The sequence below is a fragment of the Diceros bicornis genome, chromosome 8 (assembly GCF_020826845.1).
Source record: "Diceros bicornis minor isolate mBicDic1 chromosome 8, mDicBic1.mat.cur, whole genome shotgun sequence".
Lineage (NCBI taxonomy): Eukaryota > Metazoa > Chordata > Mammalia > Perissodactyla > Rhinocerotidae > Diceros > Diceros bicornis.
The window spans coordinates 7,282,749-7,301,680 of record NC_080747.1 but is presented as its reverse complement, the minus strand read 5'-3'; the positions used below and the strand labels follow the sequence as shown (position 1 = coordinate 7,301,680).

The 18,932-nt window shown below is 49.6% G+C and overlaps 1 protein-coding gene across 1 annotated transcript in view; it reads right to left on the bottom strand.

Moving 5' to 3' along the window:
* Positions 1-11,715: 11,715 nt before the first annotated feature.
* The window catches only part of OTOP1 (otopetrin 1), a 31,907-nt gene continuing 24,690 nt past the window's right edge, over positions 11,716-18,932 (bottom strand). The window contains exon 6 of the mRNA XM_058546368.1: positions 11,716-12,406. Within this exon, the coding sequence (XP_058402351.1) occupies positions 12,236-12,406 (171 nt within the window). The 3' untranslated portion in view covers positions 11,716-12,235. The remainder of the gene's footprint in view (positions 12,407-18,932) is intronic.

Genomic DNA, 18,932 nt, shown 5'->3' with positions numbered 1-18,932 from the left:
ATGAACGTATTGTGGTAGAGGGGATGAGGGCGCACCAGCTGTCCGTGTGCTCTGTGCCACCCAGACTCCCTTGTGCTCCTGGCAAATGGGCGTGTGAGCAGAAGTGATGTGGCTCTCCTTGTTGGAAGCACCTAAGAACTGGCATGACTTCCCGGCCCTCTCGTCTCTTCAGTGGCGACCTTGTGCGGTGACGACAGAGCTGCAAAGATGGAGTCTGCCTGGACACCTGAGTTATGGATGGAGGAGGCCCCACTTCCCTGCATCAGACTTTGCATGAGTGAATCGTATGCTTCTTTCTCCCCGTCACTGAGACTCGGGGTTATTTCTCCCTGCAGCCTAGCCCAGCATGAATTAACGCGACTAATACATGTAGGAGTAAATGTTGCTCCATTTCTCGTGACTTCTCACTGACTGTTGCTCAATATGCACAGGGCACCCAGATCTTGGTTTATAAATATCGTCCTTCACCAAAGGACTCAGAGTGTCTCGGATTAGTGGCTGCTGCCAGAGCTGAGGCAGGGAAAGTACAAGACGAGCCTGGAACATCTTGTGGCACCAGAAAGCAAGAAAGCGCTCAAAGAATGATGGAGACATGTCGAAAGGACACAAAAGCCGACTTGAAAGGGCTCCTACTTGCCAAATCTGGGACAAGGTAAGCATCAGGATTAACAATAATAATGGATCATAATCTGTTGAATAAAATGAGAATCCGTGAATCCATAGTTATAAAAAGAAAAAGGAAGGAAGGGGGGAGGGAGGAAGGGAGGAGCCTTCCTTGCAGTAGAATGCTAATTAATAAATGTCAAAGAAACAACAAAGTTAGAAAATCACATTTGCAACCATAATAGTAATAATTGATTTAGACAAGAATCATCACTAAGTAAAAGTTTGGAGAGGAACAGGGTAATTGCATGGTCTCAAAGCCCCTCCAAGCATATTACTTATTAATTACAAAGAGAAAAAATGCTAACTTTACAGCTGAGAAACCTGGCAGGTCCCCCGTTAACGAGGTGAACAAAGTTAACCCCACCAAGAATAGGACCAACGGATGCCAAGTGCCTCCTGATGTGATGCACGGGGACGCAGCATCCTTACAGAGCATTCCCATCCTCTGAGGAGACATCAGACACACCCAGACTGAGGGGCCTTCAACAACTCTCCTGGACTCTTCAAAAGCACCGATGTCGCAACAAACAAAGATGGAGGAACCGCTCCAGATTAAAGGAGACTAAGGAGGCATGCCCACTGGATCAGGGGAAAGATCCTTTAAAGAGTATTATTGGGACAGTTGGCAGACTGACTGTTCATGTGGACTGTATATTAGACAATCGCTGACAATTAGACCATTGACAACTGACAATTAGACAGTTGCATGGCGTCAGTCTTTAATCTCCTGAATTCAGTCATTAGACTCTCCTTGTTCTTAGAGAATACACACTGAAATGTTCAAGGGAGAAGGAGCAGATGCCTGCAACTAAAGTCCAAATGCCTCGGGAAAAGATCAGTGTCATCTCCTCTCATCTCAGATCACATCAAAGCCTATCAATGTGTGGAGTAGAGACGTGAGGCACATGAGGTCAGTAACAGGCAGTGAATCTGGGTGAAGGGCACATGGAAGTTCATCTTACAACTCTTCTGTAAGTTTGAAATTATTTCAAAATAAAAGATATTTTAAATAAATATATTGATTAGGAATGCTTTCAGCGGTGAGTAGCAGAAAGCCTGACTATTCACGGCTTATGCGATGAAAACATTTAATCCTCTAACGTAAGAGGAAATTCAGAGGGAGCAGGCAAAGGCTGGTGCAGAAGCTTAGTGATGTAACGACGACCCAGATTCTTTCTGTCTTTTCATCAAATGCGCCCCCTTTTCCAGCTGTGGCTCTGCGCCCTCGGAGGCTGGTGATCACAAGACGGCAGATACGGCTTCAGGCGTCATGACCAAGTTCAAACTCCAGGAGCAACATGGGGGACTCTGTGTCAGGGGAACTATTCCTGACGTGTCTGTCACCTGTCACCAGTGAAGAAAAGCTCCTCAGAAGGACCGGATGTCTCATTAGCCAGAAGTGAACCACACGGCCGCCCCTAGCTACAAGGCAGGCTGTCAACCGTTTCAAGTAACAGGCAGAAGGGAACAGAGTGCCCCGCTTGGCTTAAACAAACCGTGATTCATCGCCTGAGACCGGGCACTTTGCGTCCCCAACCAAAATCAGGGTTTTCTTAGCAAGCAGAAGAATCGCTATCGGGAAGGCAATGAACAGTGTGTGCTGTAATTAATATCTGCTCAGCACTGCTCAGGTGGACGCTGTCGGGACTGAACATTGGAATTAGAGAGAAGGAGACCCCGTCCTCATCCCTGGGGGCTCTCGGTGTGTTCTCAGGGCAATTCCAGTGACTCGGCCATCACAGCCCTCCACCCAAAGCACAGACACCCCTTTAGAGCTTAATTAGGACAAAGTGCCAGGAAAACGTGACCTCACCGACTTGAGTTTTTCTAAAAGCAAAAAAATAACTTTTCAGTCTGAACAGCCAAATATCAAATAAATACATGTTTTTTAACTGAGCTTTCCATAACATTGAACTATTTCCCACTTCCCATTTTTTATCTCAAAAGATCTTTAAGCATCCATCCACTTATTTGTTCATTCAACAATAATTTTGGAGCTCCTCCTCTGCTGGCTCTGGGGATACGGTTGGGGAACAAAACAGACCTTGTCCCTCCCTCTTGAGGCTTATAGTTAAGTGATAAAAAAAAAATAAGAAGGACTGCTAGTTAAACAACACAGCACCTGATTGTGTGTTGAGAAAGGACAATAGCCACAATGAAGGAAGGCTAGATGGGACTGCGAGAGCTCATACAGGGACCTGGTCTAGGGGTGAGTGCAGACTTCCCTGAGAAACTGTTGTTGGGATGGAGATCTGAAAGATGAGTGGAATTAACTAGGTGAAAGGACGAGGGAGCAGCAAGTGTAAAGGCCTTGAGGCAGGAGGGAAGATAGCACTTTAAAGAACTAAAGTAGCTGGTCAGGGTGATGAAGCACAGAGGAAAAATGAAGCACAAGGAAGTGGTATAAGATCAGGCTGGAGGGGTGGGCGAGAAAGACCACACAGGACCTGGGGGGCCAAGGTAAAGTCCTCTATCAACAGCAATGAGAAGCCATCGGAGGATGTTGAGCAGGGGAGGGACATGAGCATAGTTGCCTTTGTCAAACACCACTCCAGCCACAGTGAGAAGGACACACTGGTAGGGCAAGGGGTGAACTGGAGAAATGATAAGGAAGCCGCTTCAGAAGACCCATCAGGAAATGAAGTGACTTGGAGTCGGGTGATGAAGGTGGGAGTGGGGAGAAGTGGATGGAGCCAAGATATCTGGGGGTAGAAGTGACAGGTGTGGCTGTTGATTAGAGATGAGGCATAAAGGCAGTGTCAAGACAGCCCTCGTATGTCACGTGCGTGACAGAGGCAGGTGCGACCCATGGGATGGAAAATATGGAGGGACAGCTTAAGGCAGAGGAGTGGGAAACCTTGAGTTTGGTGTTGGACACATTCATGTAAAGTGCCTTTGAGACCCGAGTAGACTTTGGGAAATCAGCAGCAGGGAGCCGAGAGGGCAGGCTGAAGATGCACATTTAGGAGTCAGCAGCATCTCGACGGTAAGGGAGTGGTTGGCCATGACCAAGACCACGAAGGAAAGCAGAGAAAAGCCAAGAGGACCGGGATAGACCCTGAAAACACCAACACCAAATGGCCAAGAAGAGGGCGAGGAGCCTGCAAACAGCTGAGAGGGAGGCCAGAGAGGGGGAACCAGCCCGGAGGGAGTGTCATCGAAGCCGAGACCCTATTCGTGCTGCTCAGCCCTCCCTCTGCAGACAAGGAAACCAAGACCCGAGACACAGGGGGCTTGTGCAGTGCCCCGGACCACGCAGCTTTTTCCTGGGCAAACTGTGACTACACTCCCCAGTTCGTACTTGCTCCATTTTCTGCTTCTGTGTGAGGCACAGAGAAGCAGGGTAAAGGGACTGCACGTGTTTCCTACGCCTGCTGTAACAAACTGCCACAAACTTAGTGGCTTAAAAGAGCACAAATTTATTATTTTACAGCTCTGGAAGTCAAAAGTCCAAAATGAGTCTTACTGGACTAAAAGCAAGGTGTCAGCAGGGCCGTCAGCAGAGGCCTGGGAGAGAAGCCCATCCCTGTCTCCTCCAGCTTCCGGTGGCTGCCGGCGCTCCTTGACCTGGAGTCACGGTAATCACAATACCTCCTCCTCTTCTGTAGTCAGATCTCCCCCTCATAAGGACACTTGTGATGACATTTAGGGCCCACCCTGATGTAGGGGCGGCCGTGTGGCTCACTTCTGGCTAATGAGACATCCGGTCTTTCTGAGATATTCCAGGATACACTCCCCATCTAAGATCCTTGACTTAATCACATCTGCAAAGTCCCTTTTGCCTTGTAAGGTGACATATTCACAGGTTCCAGGGATTAGGATGTAGACATCTTCAGGGGACATTATTTGCCCTTTGCACGGGCCCTCTGGGCCATGCAGAGGACCAGCGATCTGAGGATTTCCTGGAGCAGCACCACTCCTGTGCAAAGAGACACCTGGTCTGCCTCAGCAGCGGTCCGTGGAGGCAGAGACCCGACATTGTCCACGTAGCCAGCATCAGCTCCTGCTGCGTGCCAGACTCCACGGTTCAGGCTTTACACGCATCATCTAGTTCATTCTGTCAGCGACCCTTTAAGGTGTGTGATCCGATTCCCACTGTCTTACAGAGGAGGAAACCCAGGTGCAGGGAGGGGAAGGCAACTCACAGCAGAGACCTGACCCCGGCCTCAAAGCCTTGCCCCTCTCCCCGCGCTGCGCTTCTGCCGGGGAAGCGCCATTCGTCAGGGCCCTGTCACAGGGCGCCCCAGCTCTGCACGCGCCTGCTGGTGGTAGAGGCAGGGCCCTTCCCCTGGAGGCCGCACCCCCAACTCTTGCTGTAATCCTGCCCTTCCTCCAGGGCCCAGCGTGGTACCAAGGAGCACCTGATTCGGACATCAGGGACAGAGCCCTCACGTGTCTCTGCAGTTCACCAGTGGCCATGGTCTTAATCCTCCTTGTGTCATCATGTCGCCTTCAAATTGTTGGAGAGGCTGCACTTTTGGGGACTGCACTCAGTCGGGGAAAGTGAACACCGCCCTGTCCTCCCCTAGCCACACTCCTGCCCTGTGACCTGGTGGACACAGCTGCCCTCCCTTGCCCTGTTACTCTCTGTGGCTCAGTCCTGCCCAGTGAGTGGGCGGTGCCATCGCCGGCCAGGCCGGGGGAGGAAGGAGTGATGGCAGCAGAAGCGCAGTGCCGAGGGGAAGCAGAGGCACCCGTCACTCCCCGGACCACATTCTTCCCTATCCGAGGAGGAGAGCAGAGCCAGCGGCGAGCCTCTGTAGAGATGGGTTCCCCTGCCCCTCATGATCCAGAGCAGGCAGAGGGGAGCACGTCCTAATTCACATTTCTTCTGGGCTCTTTACTAACAGCCAGGCTCAAAGCGCCATCTAGTGTCTTAAAGGTGAACGTGGACTGGAGGTGTGTGCTAGAGGCAGGCAGAGAATCTCTGCCAAGGTCTTAAAAAGCATGCGAGGAAACACGCCAACCACAAGCCCCCACCGTGTTCCGGGCACTTCCTCACGCCCTGCAGTAGTCTGGTGTTATGAAGGCAGCACCTATGTTCATGCAACCCATGTGGTGGGGCCCTATATGAAGCCCCTACCCTCACAAGGCAGACTGTCCTGTCCTGGAGAGACAGCACAAATAAATAACTAAACAACTAATGGCAAAGGGGGCCGGGGTGAAGCGTAACCAGGTGTTTGTTCAGATAGATGACCAGGGCACACCTCACTATGGAGGGACCTCTACGCACGGCCTGAAGGCTGAGAAAGAGACTGATCCATTTCAAGGAGCCAGGAGAAGCACACTCCTAAGCGAGAGGAGCATGTGCAAAGGTCCTGAGGAGCAGAAGAGTGGAATATTCAAGGACGTGAAGGGAGACGTATGTGGCTGCAGCAGTGTAGGTGGAGGTGCCTGGGGAAGGGGAGGCAGAAGAAGGGATTGCCGTGAGAAGATGAGGTAGCAGAGGCCAGATCGTGAAGATCCCCATAGACCACAGGTAGGAGTTTGTACTTTCTTCTAAAAGCAATGGGAAGCTATTAGAGTTTTTAGCAGGTGTGACTTGATTTGATGTACTTTTTTTAGACAATTAACATTACTATCATTGTTGTGGCGTTTCATATGTTATTAACGTGGCTACAACACCATACCAGAATTACCATCCCTTTTGAGCATTCAAACACTGCCCTCATCCTTCTCCTGTCCCCACTCCATGGTCCCCTAGGGCCTGCTCTTAGGAGGGACTGACGTCTCGGTCATTCTCCATCAGACCCCATAGAAGTGCCCTCCTGCCACTGCCCCAGCCTCCTCCCTGAATAAGTCCCCCCACTCTCATGCTAGGGGCTCCCCTGGCACGGGAACACCCTGAGACCACCATGTTCCTCCAAAGCCCTTGATAGGGACCATGATGCCCCCCCGGAAGTGAAAGGTGGTGGGGGCAGGTGGAGGGAACATCCTTGTGGAGAGTGTTACTAGTTCTCAGCTTCCCTGTGAGAACTCAGAATCTCCCCAGCCCTCGCCTGGGGGTGGTGACAGCCATCTCTGACACACACTGCAGGAACCCAAAGCTGTGGAGAGAGGACAATCGGGCACTTTGTGCTCAGCCTCTCATTTGTTACTCTTGAGGCTGCTGCCCACTCACCAGGTCACCCTTTCTCATCTGAAAGTGCAGGCGAGGAGGACTCAGAAGGGAAGGCACCAGCGCCCCCTGCTGGTCATGCTCCTCCAGAGCAACGCTCCCATTCTGGGCGAAGAAACCAGCTGTTTTCAGGTAGTTTCGGTTCTTCACCATTTTAAGCCCAGTGTAGCAATTTATGAGTAAAAGGGAAATATTCTGTCATTTGGGGGACTGTTCTGTATCATATCCTCAAGCAGTTGTTTGACGGATATTTTTACCTAACTGACTTTCTTTTTGACGTGATATGGCTAAGACAGAGGCAAAGGCAATGGGTTGTTGTTTTTTGTGTGTGTGTGAGGAAGATCAGCCTTGAGCTAACATCTGTGCTAATCCTCCTCTTTTTGCTGAGGAAGACTGGCTCTAAGCTAACATCTATTGCCAATCTTCCTCCTTTTTTTCCCCGAAGCCCCAGTAGATAGTCGTATGTCATAGTTGCACATCCTTCTAGTTGCTGTATGTGGGACGCAGCCTCAGCATGGCCGGAGAAGCGGTGCGTCGGTGCACGCCCGGGATCCGAACCCGGGCCGCCAGTATCAGAAGGCACGCACTTAACCGCTAAGCCACCGGCTGGCCGGGCATTGGGTTTTCAAAAGGCATAATAGTCCGGAGGCTACGACTTACTGGCTGTGTGGGCGTGGTCAAAGCTTCCCTCCATTCGTACAGAGTGGTAATGCCTACCTGACCAGGCGGACAGAGCTGAGACTTCAGAGATGGAGACAGACCCTGGAGGTGCTTGGGTAACTGCTGGGGTGGTGCAGTAAGGTCAGGCGGCCGCAACAGTTATTGCAGCATCTCATGACTGATGCTGTCTGTGGAGATGCAAAGGAGTCTGCGTTCGACCCCCCGGGCGCGGGCGGCCAGCCGGCTGCTGGTGCAGTTTAGCTCAAGAGTGGCAAAATGCCTGTGGAACGGGCCTTCTCTACCGCACACCCAGGTGCCACGGTGGCACCGTGTGACCCCAGGACTCCAGCTCCAAAGCTCGTGTCCTCCCGCTCTCCTCACCGAGAGCGGTGGCACCCAGAACACACAGCTCCAACCCTGGCTTCGGGGGGTTCAGGGATGAACGAGCTCAAGCCTCCAAGTGCACAGGATCCTCCTGGATAAGGCTGCAACAGATGAGTCAGAGATCCTCCTGAAAGCTTGAGTGCCCAGGGCATCGGGCCCCACAGTGAAGAAGTACGCAGGAAGGCAGATCCATGTAGGGTCTCCTGATGAGCGGGAATCATCCCCGGGGAGCCAGCTGGAAGATCTTTACAGCTAATGGCATTGAGCTACCCCACCTCGGGGATCTACCCACCGAGGACACCAGACAAGGGTGGCCTGGACACCTCCTCCCAACAGTGGTGGATGGATATTGGAAATTTACTTTCTCTGATGACTTTTTGTCTTTCTTAAGCTGACTTTCTTTTTTCTTTCTTTCAGATGTTTTTACTATGAAATATCTCATGTGTATAAAGAAGTACAGAAGAAAATATAATGAATACCTGTGTACCAGCCACTTTTTTTTTTTTTTTTTTTGCTGAGGAAGATGAGCCCTGAGCTAACATCTGTGCCAATCCTCCTCTACTTTATATGTGGGATGTAGCCACAGCATGGCTTGAGGAACAGTGTGTAGAACAGTGCCTGGGATCCCAACCTGGGACCACTGGCTGCCGGAGCAGAGCACACTGAACTTTTAACCACTATGCCACAAGGCCAGCCCCCCAGCCACTTTTGAAAAAATGTTTCAGAGCCAGCCCTGATGGCCTAGTGGTTCAAGTTCCACACTCTCTGCTTGGGCAGCCTGGGTTTGGTTCCCAGGCGCAGAACCACACCACTGGTCTGTCAGTTGCCATGCTGTGGCTGTGGCTCACATAGAAGAACTAGAAGGACTTACGACTAGGATATGCAACCATGCACTGGGGTTTTGGGGAGAAAAAAAAATGTATATATAGTTCAGACACAGCATGCACTCAGTTTGTCTCCACTCCAGCCCTGCCCCTCTTCTCCCTCCCAGCCCACAGGTAACCACTACACTGAACTTGGGGTGCATTCTTTCTTCATATGTGTTTATAGTTTTACTACATATCTATGTATCCCCCAAATAATATCAGGAATTGTTTTGCCTGTTTTTAAACATTATATTAATAGTATTACACCAATTGTACCTTTATGCTAGTCAATTTTTGGGGTGGAGGGGAGAAGATGAGCCCTGAGCTAACATCCACTGCCAGTCCTCCTCTTTTTGCCCCTTTTGTCTGTGGGCACTGCCACAGCATGGCCACTGACAGGCAAGTGGTGTAGGTCCATGCCTGGGAACTGACTGGGCACTGAACTTAACCACTAGGCTACTGGGACTGGCCCTATGCTAGTCAATTCTTGATTCAGCATTGTTTGGGGGGATTACTTATGTTAACATATTTAGTTCTAGTCCATTCATTTTTCACTCCTGTGTAACATTCCATGGTAGGAATAGTCCATAATTTATCTATTCATACTCCTAACTGAGGACATTTAGGCGGTTTTCAATTTTCCCCAATTATAACCACTGCTTCAGTGGACATTTCTGAACATATCTCCCTACACATATGTGTGAGGGTGTCTCTGGAGCACATGCTGAGGAGTGGTATTGCTAGGTCTTAGGAACGTGTGCCTTCAGACCTAGTCAGTATTGCCAGTTGTTCTCCAATCTGGCTTTACCAGCTTACGCTCCTGTCAGCAGTATATGAGAGTTCCCTTTCTTTCATATCTTGCCAACCCTTGCCAATCAGATAAATGGGAAATGGTATCTCATTACCATTTTAACTTGTATTTCTCTTATTCTAACCCTGAGATCTTGACCATTGTTGACTGCACACTCCCGTTCCTCTTCTGAGAATTGCCTTGGATTAAGGTAATAAATTTTCCTTGCTGCCTAAGCTGGTTGAGCCAGGATGCTTGACTACTTCTGGGTTGAAGCTGCCTGGCTGGAATAGCCATCCCTGAGGCTGCGGGCTCTTTCTGTTTAGGACTAAGCGAGGATCTATCTTTAAGGTCACTCCTCAGAAGCCCTGAGCTCAGCAAGACTCTGCTGACTTTTCCAAGCTCTGATGGTGCCCTTGTTCCACCCTGAAACCACCACACCTGGATCGTTTGTTCTCAGAGTTACTGTGATTCCTTTATCTCCTTGGTGGAGCCCGAAACCCATGGGCTGAGGCCCTATAACTGTACTGACGTGCTTAGAACAGGGAAAAAGTCACACCAACCAAAATGGGGTCCCTTGGAGAAACTGGCATTCCCATGCAGTCATCTCATGCAGGGTAGTTTATCAATGTGCAAAGACTCAGCCACAAAGATGCTTGCTGTTCTGTCATTCACGATAGCAAAAAAAGAACAAAAAGAAAGAAACCATCTAAACATCCACCATCAGGGTTTGACTAAATAAGGAATGGTACATCCCTCCATGGAATGTACTGTGAAGCCATCCAAAGTCAGATTGCAGAAGAGTACACAATGTCAAGGAATGTTGTTCAGGAGCCTTACCTTGGGGTCCACGGACTCCTGAGGAGATGCTTTGGAAGGGAGTCGGCATCACCTGAGATGCTTATGTAAGCATCCTGGGCCCCTCTCCAGGCCAACAGAAGCTGAACTTCTGGCTGGGAAGGCAGGAATCCTAAGATGATTCTTATGCATACTAAAGTGGGAGGATCAATGCCAAGGGGACCCTGAAATAGTTCAGAGGCATGCTGGTGTATTAAGAGGAAAAGAAGCAAGTGATATGCAAATTCAGTATATATAAAAGCAGTCCCCAGCTGTGTGTGTGCATGAGTGTACGTGTGTACTAATAGGTACCTAGGCACCAAAAATTAACAGCAATTACCTCTAGATCAGTTTCTCAACCTTGGCACTATTAACATTTGGGGCCAGATCATTCTTTGTGGTGGGCGCTGTCCTGTGCGTTGTAGGATGTTTAGCAGCATCCCAGGCCTCTACCCACTAGAGGCCAGTAACACCTCCTAGTGGTAACAAAAATGTGTCGCGAGATTGCCAAATATCCCCTGGGGCACAAGATGGCCCCAAGTTGAAAACCACTGCCCTAGATGGATGGTGTGATAGGTGATGTTTTACTTTGTTTTTAGTCTATCTGCCCATTTTTCAGTTTTTTCTAAAATGAACATCAAGTATTCTAGTCATGAAAAATATTTGGTGTTTCTTAAAGTCCCATTGCCTGTGCTGTCAAAAAAAAAAAAAAAACAGATGAAACAATGTTCACATTAGTATTTACAAGTAAACTAATTTTATTATGATTTTAAAATAATTATGCAAAAGCATTTACAAAGGCCTTCCAAATGTCTTTAAAATATTTTTTTAAAGGCTTTAAAATATTTACAACCTTTGGAATAGGTATCCTGATTTTGAGTAGGTATCTTAAAGAAGTACTTCTAAATATAGGAAATGCTTTACAACTATGGTTGAATTTTGCAGAGTCATTTATAAAAACAAAGTTATAAACACTCTAAAACCAACAATAGAAAACTAAGTTAATTATGGAACATTCAGTTGATAGAATACATTACAGTGTTAAAATGACAGTTACAAAGAGTTTATAACAATGTGGGAAAAGGTTTATGCCATATTGTTCAGTGGGAAAAAAAATGGATACAAAATTGAGTCTGTCGCATCATTGCTGGCAAGCATAACCATAACAACAATAAAAAGAACCTATGCATCCACATGGCAAAAAAAAATACACTGAGATGTTAAAAAGTGATTGCCAATTGAACAACAGCATCCTAGATGATTTTTTTTCTCTCTACTGTTCTGAAATGCCAATTTTCTATAATAAGCATGTATGTCTTTATAGTGAGAGAGAGAACAGTAAAGTTTACATTTAAAAAAACTTCAAAATGATCACAAACAAAAATGTGCCAGAATTTCAGGTAAAAAATATGTCTTTACATTGATCTATATAAAAATAACTTTGTTCAGAAAATTAAACATATTCAGAAATATAAACTAAATGTGATTGTCTCTCCATGCATCAGCTCTGGGAAGGATGAAATGTAAGGGTGATTACACGACCCAGACGGTCAGAAAAGGGTTGTGTGTAGTAATATGATAACAGAAAATGATTTTTATGAAAAACAAACTGGATAATTTTTTTTTCCAACCTGGGATCACATTCTTCTAAAACAAAAGATTTCGTTTAGGAGATAAAATAATTTGAGTTTGATTAGAACTAACCAACCAAGGACAGATTTCAGTCACCTTGTTGATTTTGATCTAGCTTGTTTGCTTTCATCCGGGGTGATGGGCCATTCCATCCCATGGGGAACACAATGACTGCAGACAAAAGGCGGCCCTTCTCGCATGTGTAAGACAATATTTGCCCAACTGGTCATCCCAGGTGGCTCCACTGCATCCTCCTGTTGGCTCACCTTCACGTGGACCCGACTATATCTTACAATAGACCTCAAAGAGGGAGGCGGCTGCGTGCATTCGGTAGAAAATAGAAAAAGGCATGGCCAGGTTGACCACTATTATCCAGGGTTCAAAGCCAAAGACAATTTCCTCCAACCCGTTGTCGTACTCGGGGCGGCAGCCGAAGGCGGGAGGGATCCACAGCTGCAAGAAAAGAGGAGATCGTCCTGGTACTTCCTAGGAGGCCCCCCACAAATCCCAGGACTCGGGGGGCCTGAGTTACACCCATCACTGTGCTAAGGATCTCTGCACTGCATTTCTCATCTCTATGGAGACTGTCAAGTCCACTGAGCCCACCTGATCCTTCTCTCTTCCTTAGCCCCCCTCCTGAATGAACGCTTCTCTAACCCATCCAATTCTCTCCATCCCTACAGCCCTTGTCTTGGTTGGGTCCTCAGTATCCCCCACCTGAACTGCTGCAATGCATCCAAATGATCGCCCCACTCCATGGGCGCCTCTGATCCACCCCCCATGTGGCTGTGGGAGTGATCCTTATAAAGCAGGCATCTGACCTCGTCACTCCTCTGCTTGTCACTCACCAGTGGCTCCCAATCACCTTCAGGAGAAAGTCCAGATTCCCTCAGTGAGCCAGCACCCATCACTTCTCCGTGTCCCTCATCACGCTCTTCCTGCCAGCCTCCTCAGGTTGCACACACTCCCCAAATGTGCCTTTCTCTCCTGAGTCTTCAGGGCTTTGCTCCTGCCTCTTCCCCTATGGGGGCTCCCAATCTTCCTTCTTCTGGTAAATCTTACCTTCTTCCACATTCTGAGACACCACCCCTTCCAGGAAGCCCTCCCTGATCTAACAGGTCTGGGCAGGAACTCCTGTGTTCCCACAGCCCCTAGTGTTTACCTACAGCAGAGGTCGCCTGTTTACCATCCCACCTTTACGTACCAACATTGGTGCTTGGAGATCCCAGCCACTGGGTCTGGGCTGGCGAGTTCTGTGGTCTCCTGTCTGGCTTGTCTTTGACTTAGAGAGGCAGCCCAGGCCCTGCCCACATCCTCCTGATCAGGGGGAGAAGCACACGCTTTGGAGCCAGACCTGGGTTCCTGCCACTTATAGACTATAATTTAATCTCGCCAAGCCTCGGTTTCCTCATCTGTAAGATGGGAATAGTAACACCTGTCTCAGAGGGCTCAGATGAGAATAAAATGGCAACTAAGTTTGCAAAACCTGAAGCAATAACCTATTGTTTTTGTTGCTCATGGAACCCACACACTGGTCCCCCCTCCTCAGTCTCCCCGTCCCAATTCCTCCCCCTCCTCCTCCCCTTAAATGGTCTGGCTCCTAAGCCTGCTTCTCTTTCACCCTGCACACTTCTGCAACTTCCTCCACCCCCACGCTGTGGCAGGCAGCCTCTGGGATGATCCCCAATGATCCTACATCCTTGTGGAGCCCCCTCCTCTTCAGTTGGGCTGAACCTAGTGACTTGCTTCTAACAAACAGAATCTGCCAAAAGTCATGGGATGTCACTTCTGAGACCAGGTTACAAAACGACTCTGGAGTCCATCTTGCTCAACCCCTCTTGCAAGAGAGGAAGCCAGCTGCCGTGCTGTGAGCTGCCGTTTCGAGAGGCCATGTGGCTGGGAACTGAGGGAGGACTCAGGCCATCAAGGAACACGAACCCTCAGCCCAACCACCCACCAGGAGCTGAATCCTGCCGACAGCCACATAAGTGGGTTTGGAAACAGATCTCCTCCCCCGCAATGGTCAAGCCCTGAAATGGCTACAGCCCTGGTGGGCAGTGTGAGTGCTACCTGTGAGAGACCCTAAGCAGGGTATCCAGCTAAGCCATGCTAGGACTCCTGACCCAGAGAAACCATGAAATAATATATGTTTGTGGTTTTAAGTTGCTAAGCCTGGGGGTAATTTCTTATGCAGCAATAGCTAACTGCTACATGTGGCTTTCATTAGCATCTCCATGCAGAACTCTCCCAGGTTTATATCTCTACCCCACTGTGTCCTCTGGGTTCTGTGGTTCTTAGGGGTCCTCCGACCTCCAGCTTGTTCTTCCCACTCTCCTTTGTGAGATCTTCCTTCTTCACTCAGTCTCTTCATGTTGGCCAATCCCAGGGCTCATTCCTGGGTCCCCTTCTCTTCTCTATACTCATCGCCCTTGGAGGATCTCACCTAGTCTCTGACTGTAAATTCCAGCTATCAGCCTGTGACTTCCTAACCTAAATCGCCAGCCCAGTCCACCCTCAAGAATTCCAGGCTAGTGTGTCCCATCAGCTGCTGGGGTGTCTAAGATGCATCTGAAACTCAACATGCCTTCCCCATCCCCCCACCTCACCAATGACATCTTCCTCCCAGTTACTCAATCATCTTCACCCCTTTCTCTCCACCTCCACCCGTCCAGGCCACCACCCTCCTCTCTCACCCGGACCATTGCAGTGGCCTCCTGACTGGCCTCCCCGCTTACACTCCTGCCCCTACAGCCTAGTCACCACTCAGCTGCTGAATTAAATAAGATTGCGTCCCTTCCCTAATTAAACCCCAAAGTCTTCACAGCCCCTAGACAGGATTATAAACCCCTCCATTAGCTGATCCCTACCACCTCCAACCCCACTCCCCGGACTGTCCCCCACCTAGCCAGCCCCACTCACATGCCCATCTTCCCCCTCCTCAAAGGAGACAAGCTCACTCCCATCTGTGGTTTCGCACCTGCTGTTTCCTGGAACACTCGTGGCCAGCCCTTCCTTGCCCTTCAGCTCTTGGCTCTGGTGTCACCACCTGAGACAGGCCCGCTCACCACTCCAGGCCTTCTGGTCTACAGTGGCTGCCCAGGCGGTGTCTTGCACACCCTCCTTCCTTAGCTCTCTGCAGATCACATGTCACTCTTAGATGTCTTCCTCTTTGATTGTTTATTGCCAGTCCTGCTATCGGGTTTGTAAGCCCCATAGGAGGAAGGCTTACATGTCTCAGTCATGTCACACCCTCGTCACTCACAGCTGCGCTGGCCCTCAGTAGGTGCTCAGTGGATATATTTTCAGGAAGGGAGGGAGGAAGAGAGGGAGGGAAGAGGAGAGGGAAGATGAGAAGAAAGGAAGGAGAGACAATTGGACCTCTTTCCTGAAATCCAGACCTTTGTATCTGCTGTTAAGTTGTCTGGGATTCTTGCTATTCATCCCATTGGGAGGTGGGTCCATGTCCCTTTCCCTTCAATCTGGGTGATGACGTCACTGCTTGACCCATAAAATACGGCAGAGCCGATGCCATGCAATACCCACCCCCAGGCCTCAAGAGACTGGCACTTCCAATCTCTTAGAAGGTTGGCTTGGGGCCCTGAGCCGTGACCTAGGATGTCCACCTGCCCCGAGACTGCCATGCTGGAGAGCCCACACGCAGATGCTGCAGCCAAGAGTCCCGGCTGAGCCCGCCTTCCAACCACCCCAGCCAAGGCACCAGATTTTGGACCTTCAGCCCAGCTCACCCACCAGCGTCAGTCAATACCATGAGGAACAGGAGAATTTCCCAGCTGAGCCCTGCCAGGATTTCTAACCCATGAGGTCATAGAACATAATAAAATTGCTTCTGTTTTTGTCATATATTTGGGGTTATTTGTTACACAGCAACAGACAACCAGAACATCTGCCTGTTGGCTATGTCTACTTGGACGTCTCAGAGGCACCTTACGACTGAGCACGTCCAGTACCAAACTCACCTTCTTCCCTCCACCCTGCGCCCCCTCCCAAGCCAGCTTCCCCTCCAGAGCCCCCAGTCTCCATAAATAGCATCACCATCTGCCCAGGAACTCAAGTCAGAACCTGGGCATCATTCTTGACAATTCCCTGCCTTCTCCTGCTACAACATGGATGAACCTGGAGGACATTATGCTGTAGATAAGCCAGTCACAAAGAGCAAATACTGCATGATCTCTCTTATATGAGGCACATAGAGTAGTCGAACTCATAGAAAGTGGGATGATGTAGGGGCTGGTCCGGTGGCATAGCGGTTAAGTTCATGCATTCTGCTTCGGCAGCCCAGGGTTCGGAGGTTCGGATCTTGGGCATGGACCTATGCACTGCTTGTCGAGTCATGCTGTAGCGGTGTCCCATATACAATAGAGGAAGATGGGCACGGATGTTAGCCCAGGGCCAATCTTCCTCAGCAAAAAGAGGAGGATTGGCAACAGATGTTAGCTCAGGGCTAATCTTCCTCACAAAAAAAAAAAAAAAGAAAAGAAAAGAAAAGAAAAAAGTAGGATGATGTTGCCAGGAGCTGGGGCCGGGGAATGGAGAGTTGTTTAATGGTTGCAGAATTTCACTTTTGCAAGGTGAAAAAAGTTTTAGAGATGGATGGTGGTAAGGGTGGCACAATAATGTGAATGTACTTAACACTACTGAATTGTACACTTGAAAATGGCTAAGATGGTACATTTTATGTTCTGTGTTTTTTACCACACTTAATTAAATTAAATTAAAAAGAAAAAAATGTGAATCAGATCCTGTCACCCCCAGTATAAAACCCTTGGATGGTTTTCTGTGGCATTTAGGATGAAGTCCTGGCTTACGGCTGTGTAGTCTGCCCCGGCGCCATCTCAGCCTCTTGCCCTTGCTCAGTGTTCCAGCCACGTGAGTTTCCTTCCAGTTCCTGGAGTGCATCCAGCAAGCAACCACCCGGGGTTTGTAACCACACCTTCCTCAAGCCTGTCCTCTGCCCAGATTGCCCCCACCCCCAGCAGCCACCCTCTCCCCGAGAGGAGGCCTTCCCTGACCCCCAGTGTTCCCACAGCACCCTGAACCCCTCCGTCACCACACCCACCACCCTTTACTGTCCATTCCCCGGCCACCGACTGCCCTATGTGCACGCACGCCAGCACCTCGAGCTGCAGCCTCTTGCCAGCTCCTGGTCCTGGAGAAGACCCACGCCTGCCCTCTGCCAGGGTTCTTTGGACAACATGGGATCAACCACAGGGTTTCAGAGTGCTGCCCTTCGAGTTGGCTCCGGGCATCCTAAGACATCACCCTGCAGTGTTTTCCATCCTCTGGTTCACTTCCCAATGAACGGAGGCAGGCCTAGGGCCATCAGGGGCGGAGCACAGAGACAAGGAGAAAAAAGCATCCTCCTCCTGGGACGGAGCCTACAGACTATCTGTTGCCACTTGATTCTAGTATTGCAAGCTGTGCTATTTTTGTTCAGGCTGGTCCAAAAATGCAAGCCAAGTGTTTCACGGGGCAGTCAAGCTAAGAACCCCCACGGGGAACGTGGCTTTTCTGAATTTCCTGAAAAGAGATATATTCACACCTCAGGGTGAGTACAAAAACAATACGCTTTAGGGGAATTCTAGAACCCTGACATTATAAAAAATTGAGCTGATACACTGCCCTCTGGAATATAAGCCTCACATAAAATGCAGCCCCGCTGTAGTTACTATCATCTCTCTGTCTCGTTTTCCTGTTCAACGGCTTCGTTCCCTGCTGTGCCCACAGTCCTGACAGAGTTTCTGGCACTCAGCAGGGGCTCCATAAATGTCTATTAGATGAGAGAAGAGGGCCTGCCTGGAGCAAACTCTTCTGGGGCCCCTTCTCCTCCAGAGCCCCTCCTGTCTGCACACCTGGAGGGGGACTGAGCCCCAGGTGACTCAGAGCAAGAATCCAATTTGATTGGCAACCACGTGATCATTTTGGCCTCAGATGAACACTCCCAACTGTGTGGCCTCACGGTAACGTCAAAAAATTGCAGGCCCTGTCATGCGCCACCTGAGATTAGGGGGAGGGAGCTCAAAGCCAGCGAGCTGCTGGGGAAACAGAGTAGCCTGATGACAGGGAGGCTGGTAGCCGAGAGCTGACTGTGACGATGGGCAGGCACCGGGGACCGGGGCGTCCCCACCATCCCACCAGCCACAGTCATTGCAGAGCCCTGTGTGGTGCCAAAGGCTGCTTCCTCCTCCTTTTACCAAGCCCAGCCATCCCTCTACATATTTTTAGAATAAATCCCAACAACACCAATGCTTTTTATCCCTTTTTCTTCTCCCCATCCCCACCGTCACTGCCCTGGTTCAAGTTCCCATCATTTCCTATCTGGGCAACTGCAGGGGCTTCTGTTCCAGCCTCCTTGCCTGTGTTCTACCTCTCTCCACCCTTCCTGCACGCTGCTGCTAAGAGGATCATTCCAAAACACAAATCTGAGAGCATCCTCTATTGTTCTCAGCATGAAGACCAGACTCAGCCAGGCCTATGAAGCTCTGCTCAAGCCAGACTCGTCTAACTGGACACTCCATCCCATTTTCCACTCTGCTGCTCTGCTTAACGTGTATGGAATTCATACGAAAATACTTTGTGCTCCCAAGATAGGCCATGGTGTCTTTTGCCGCCATGTCTTTGTGCATTCTGTGCCCTCTGCTCCAAACACTTTTCCTTGCTTTGACCACCATTGCTTTGACTTCCAACCATTCCTGGAGGCTGAGGCAGACAACAGTGAGTGACTGACTGTACATCTTCTTCTACCTTGCTACCTTCCATCATAGAGGCTGGAAAGCAAACTATCCACCTCCCCAGCCTCCCTTGCAGCTAGAGGTGGCCACATGAGAGACATTGCCTGGCACTAGCCCTTCCCTCCTTCTTCCTGTCTTGAACCCAGATGTGATGCCTGGTACTGCTGCAGCCATCCTGTGACCACGGCAATAAGCACCACACCAAGCACAGTGAAGCGGAAAGGTGAACA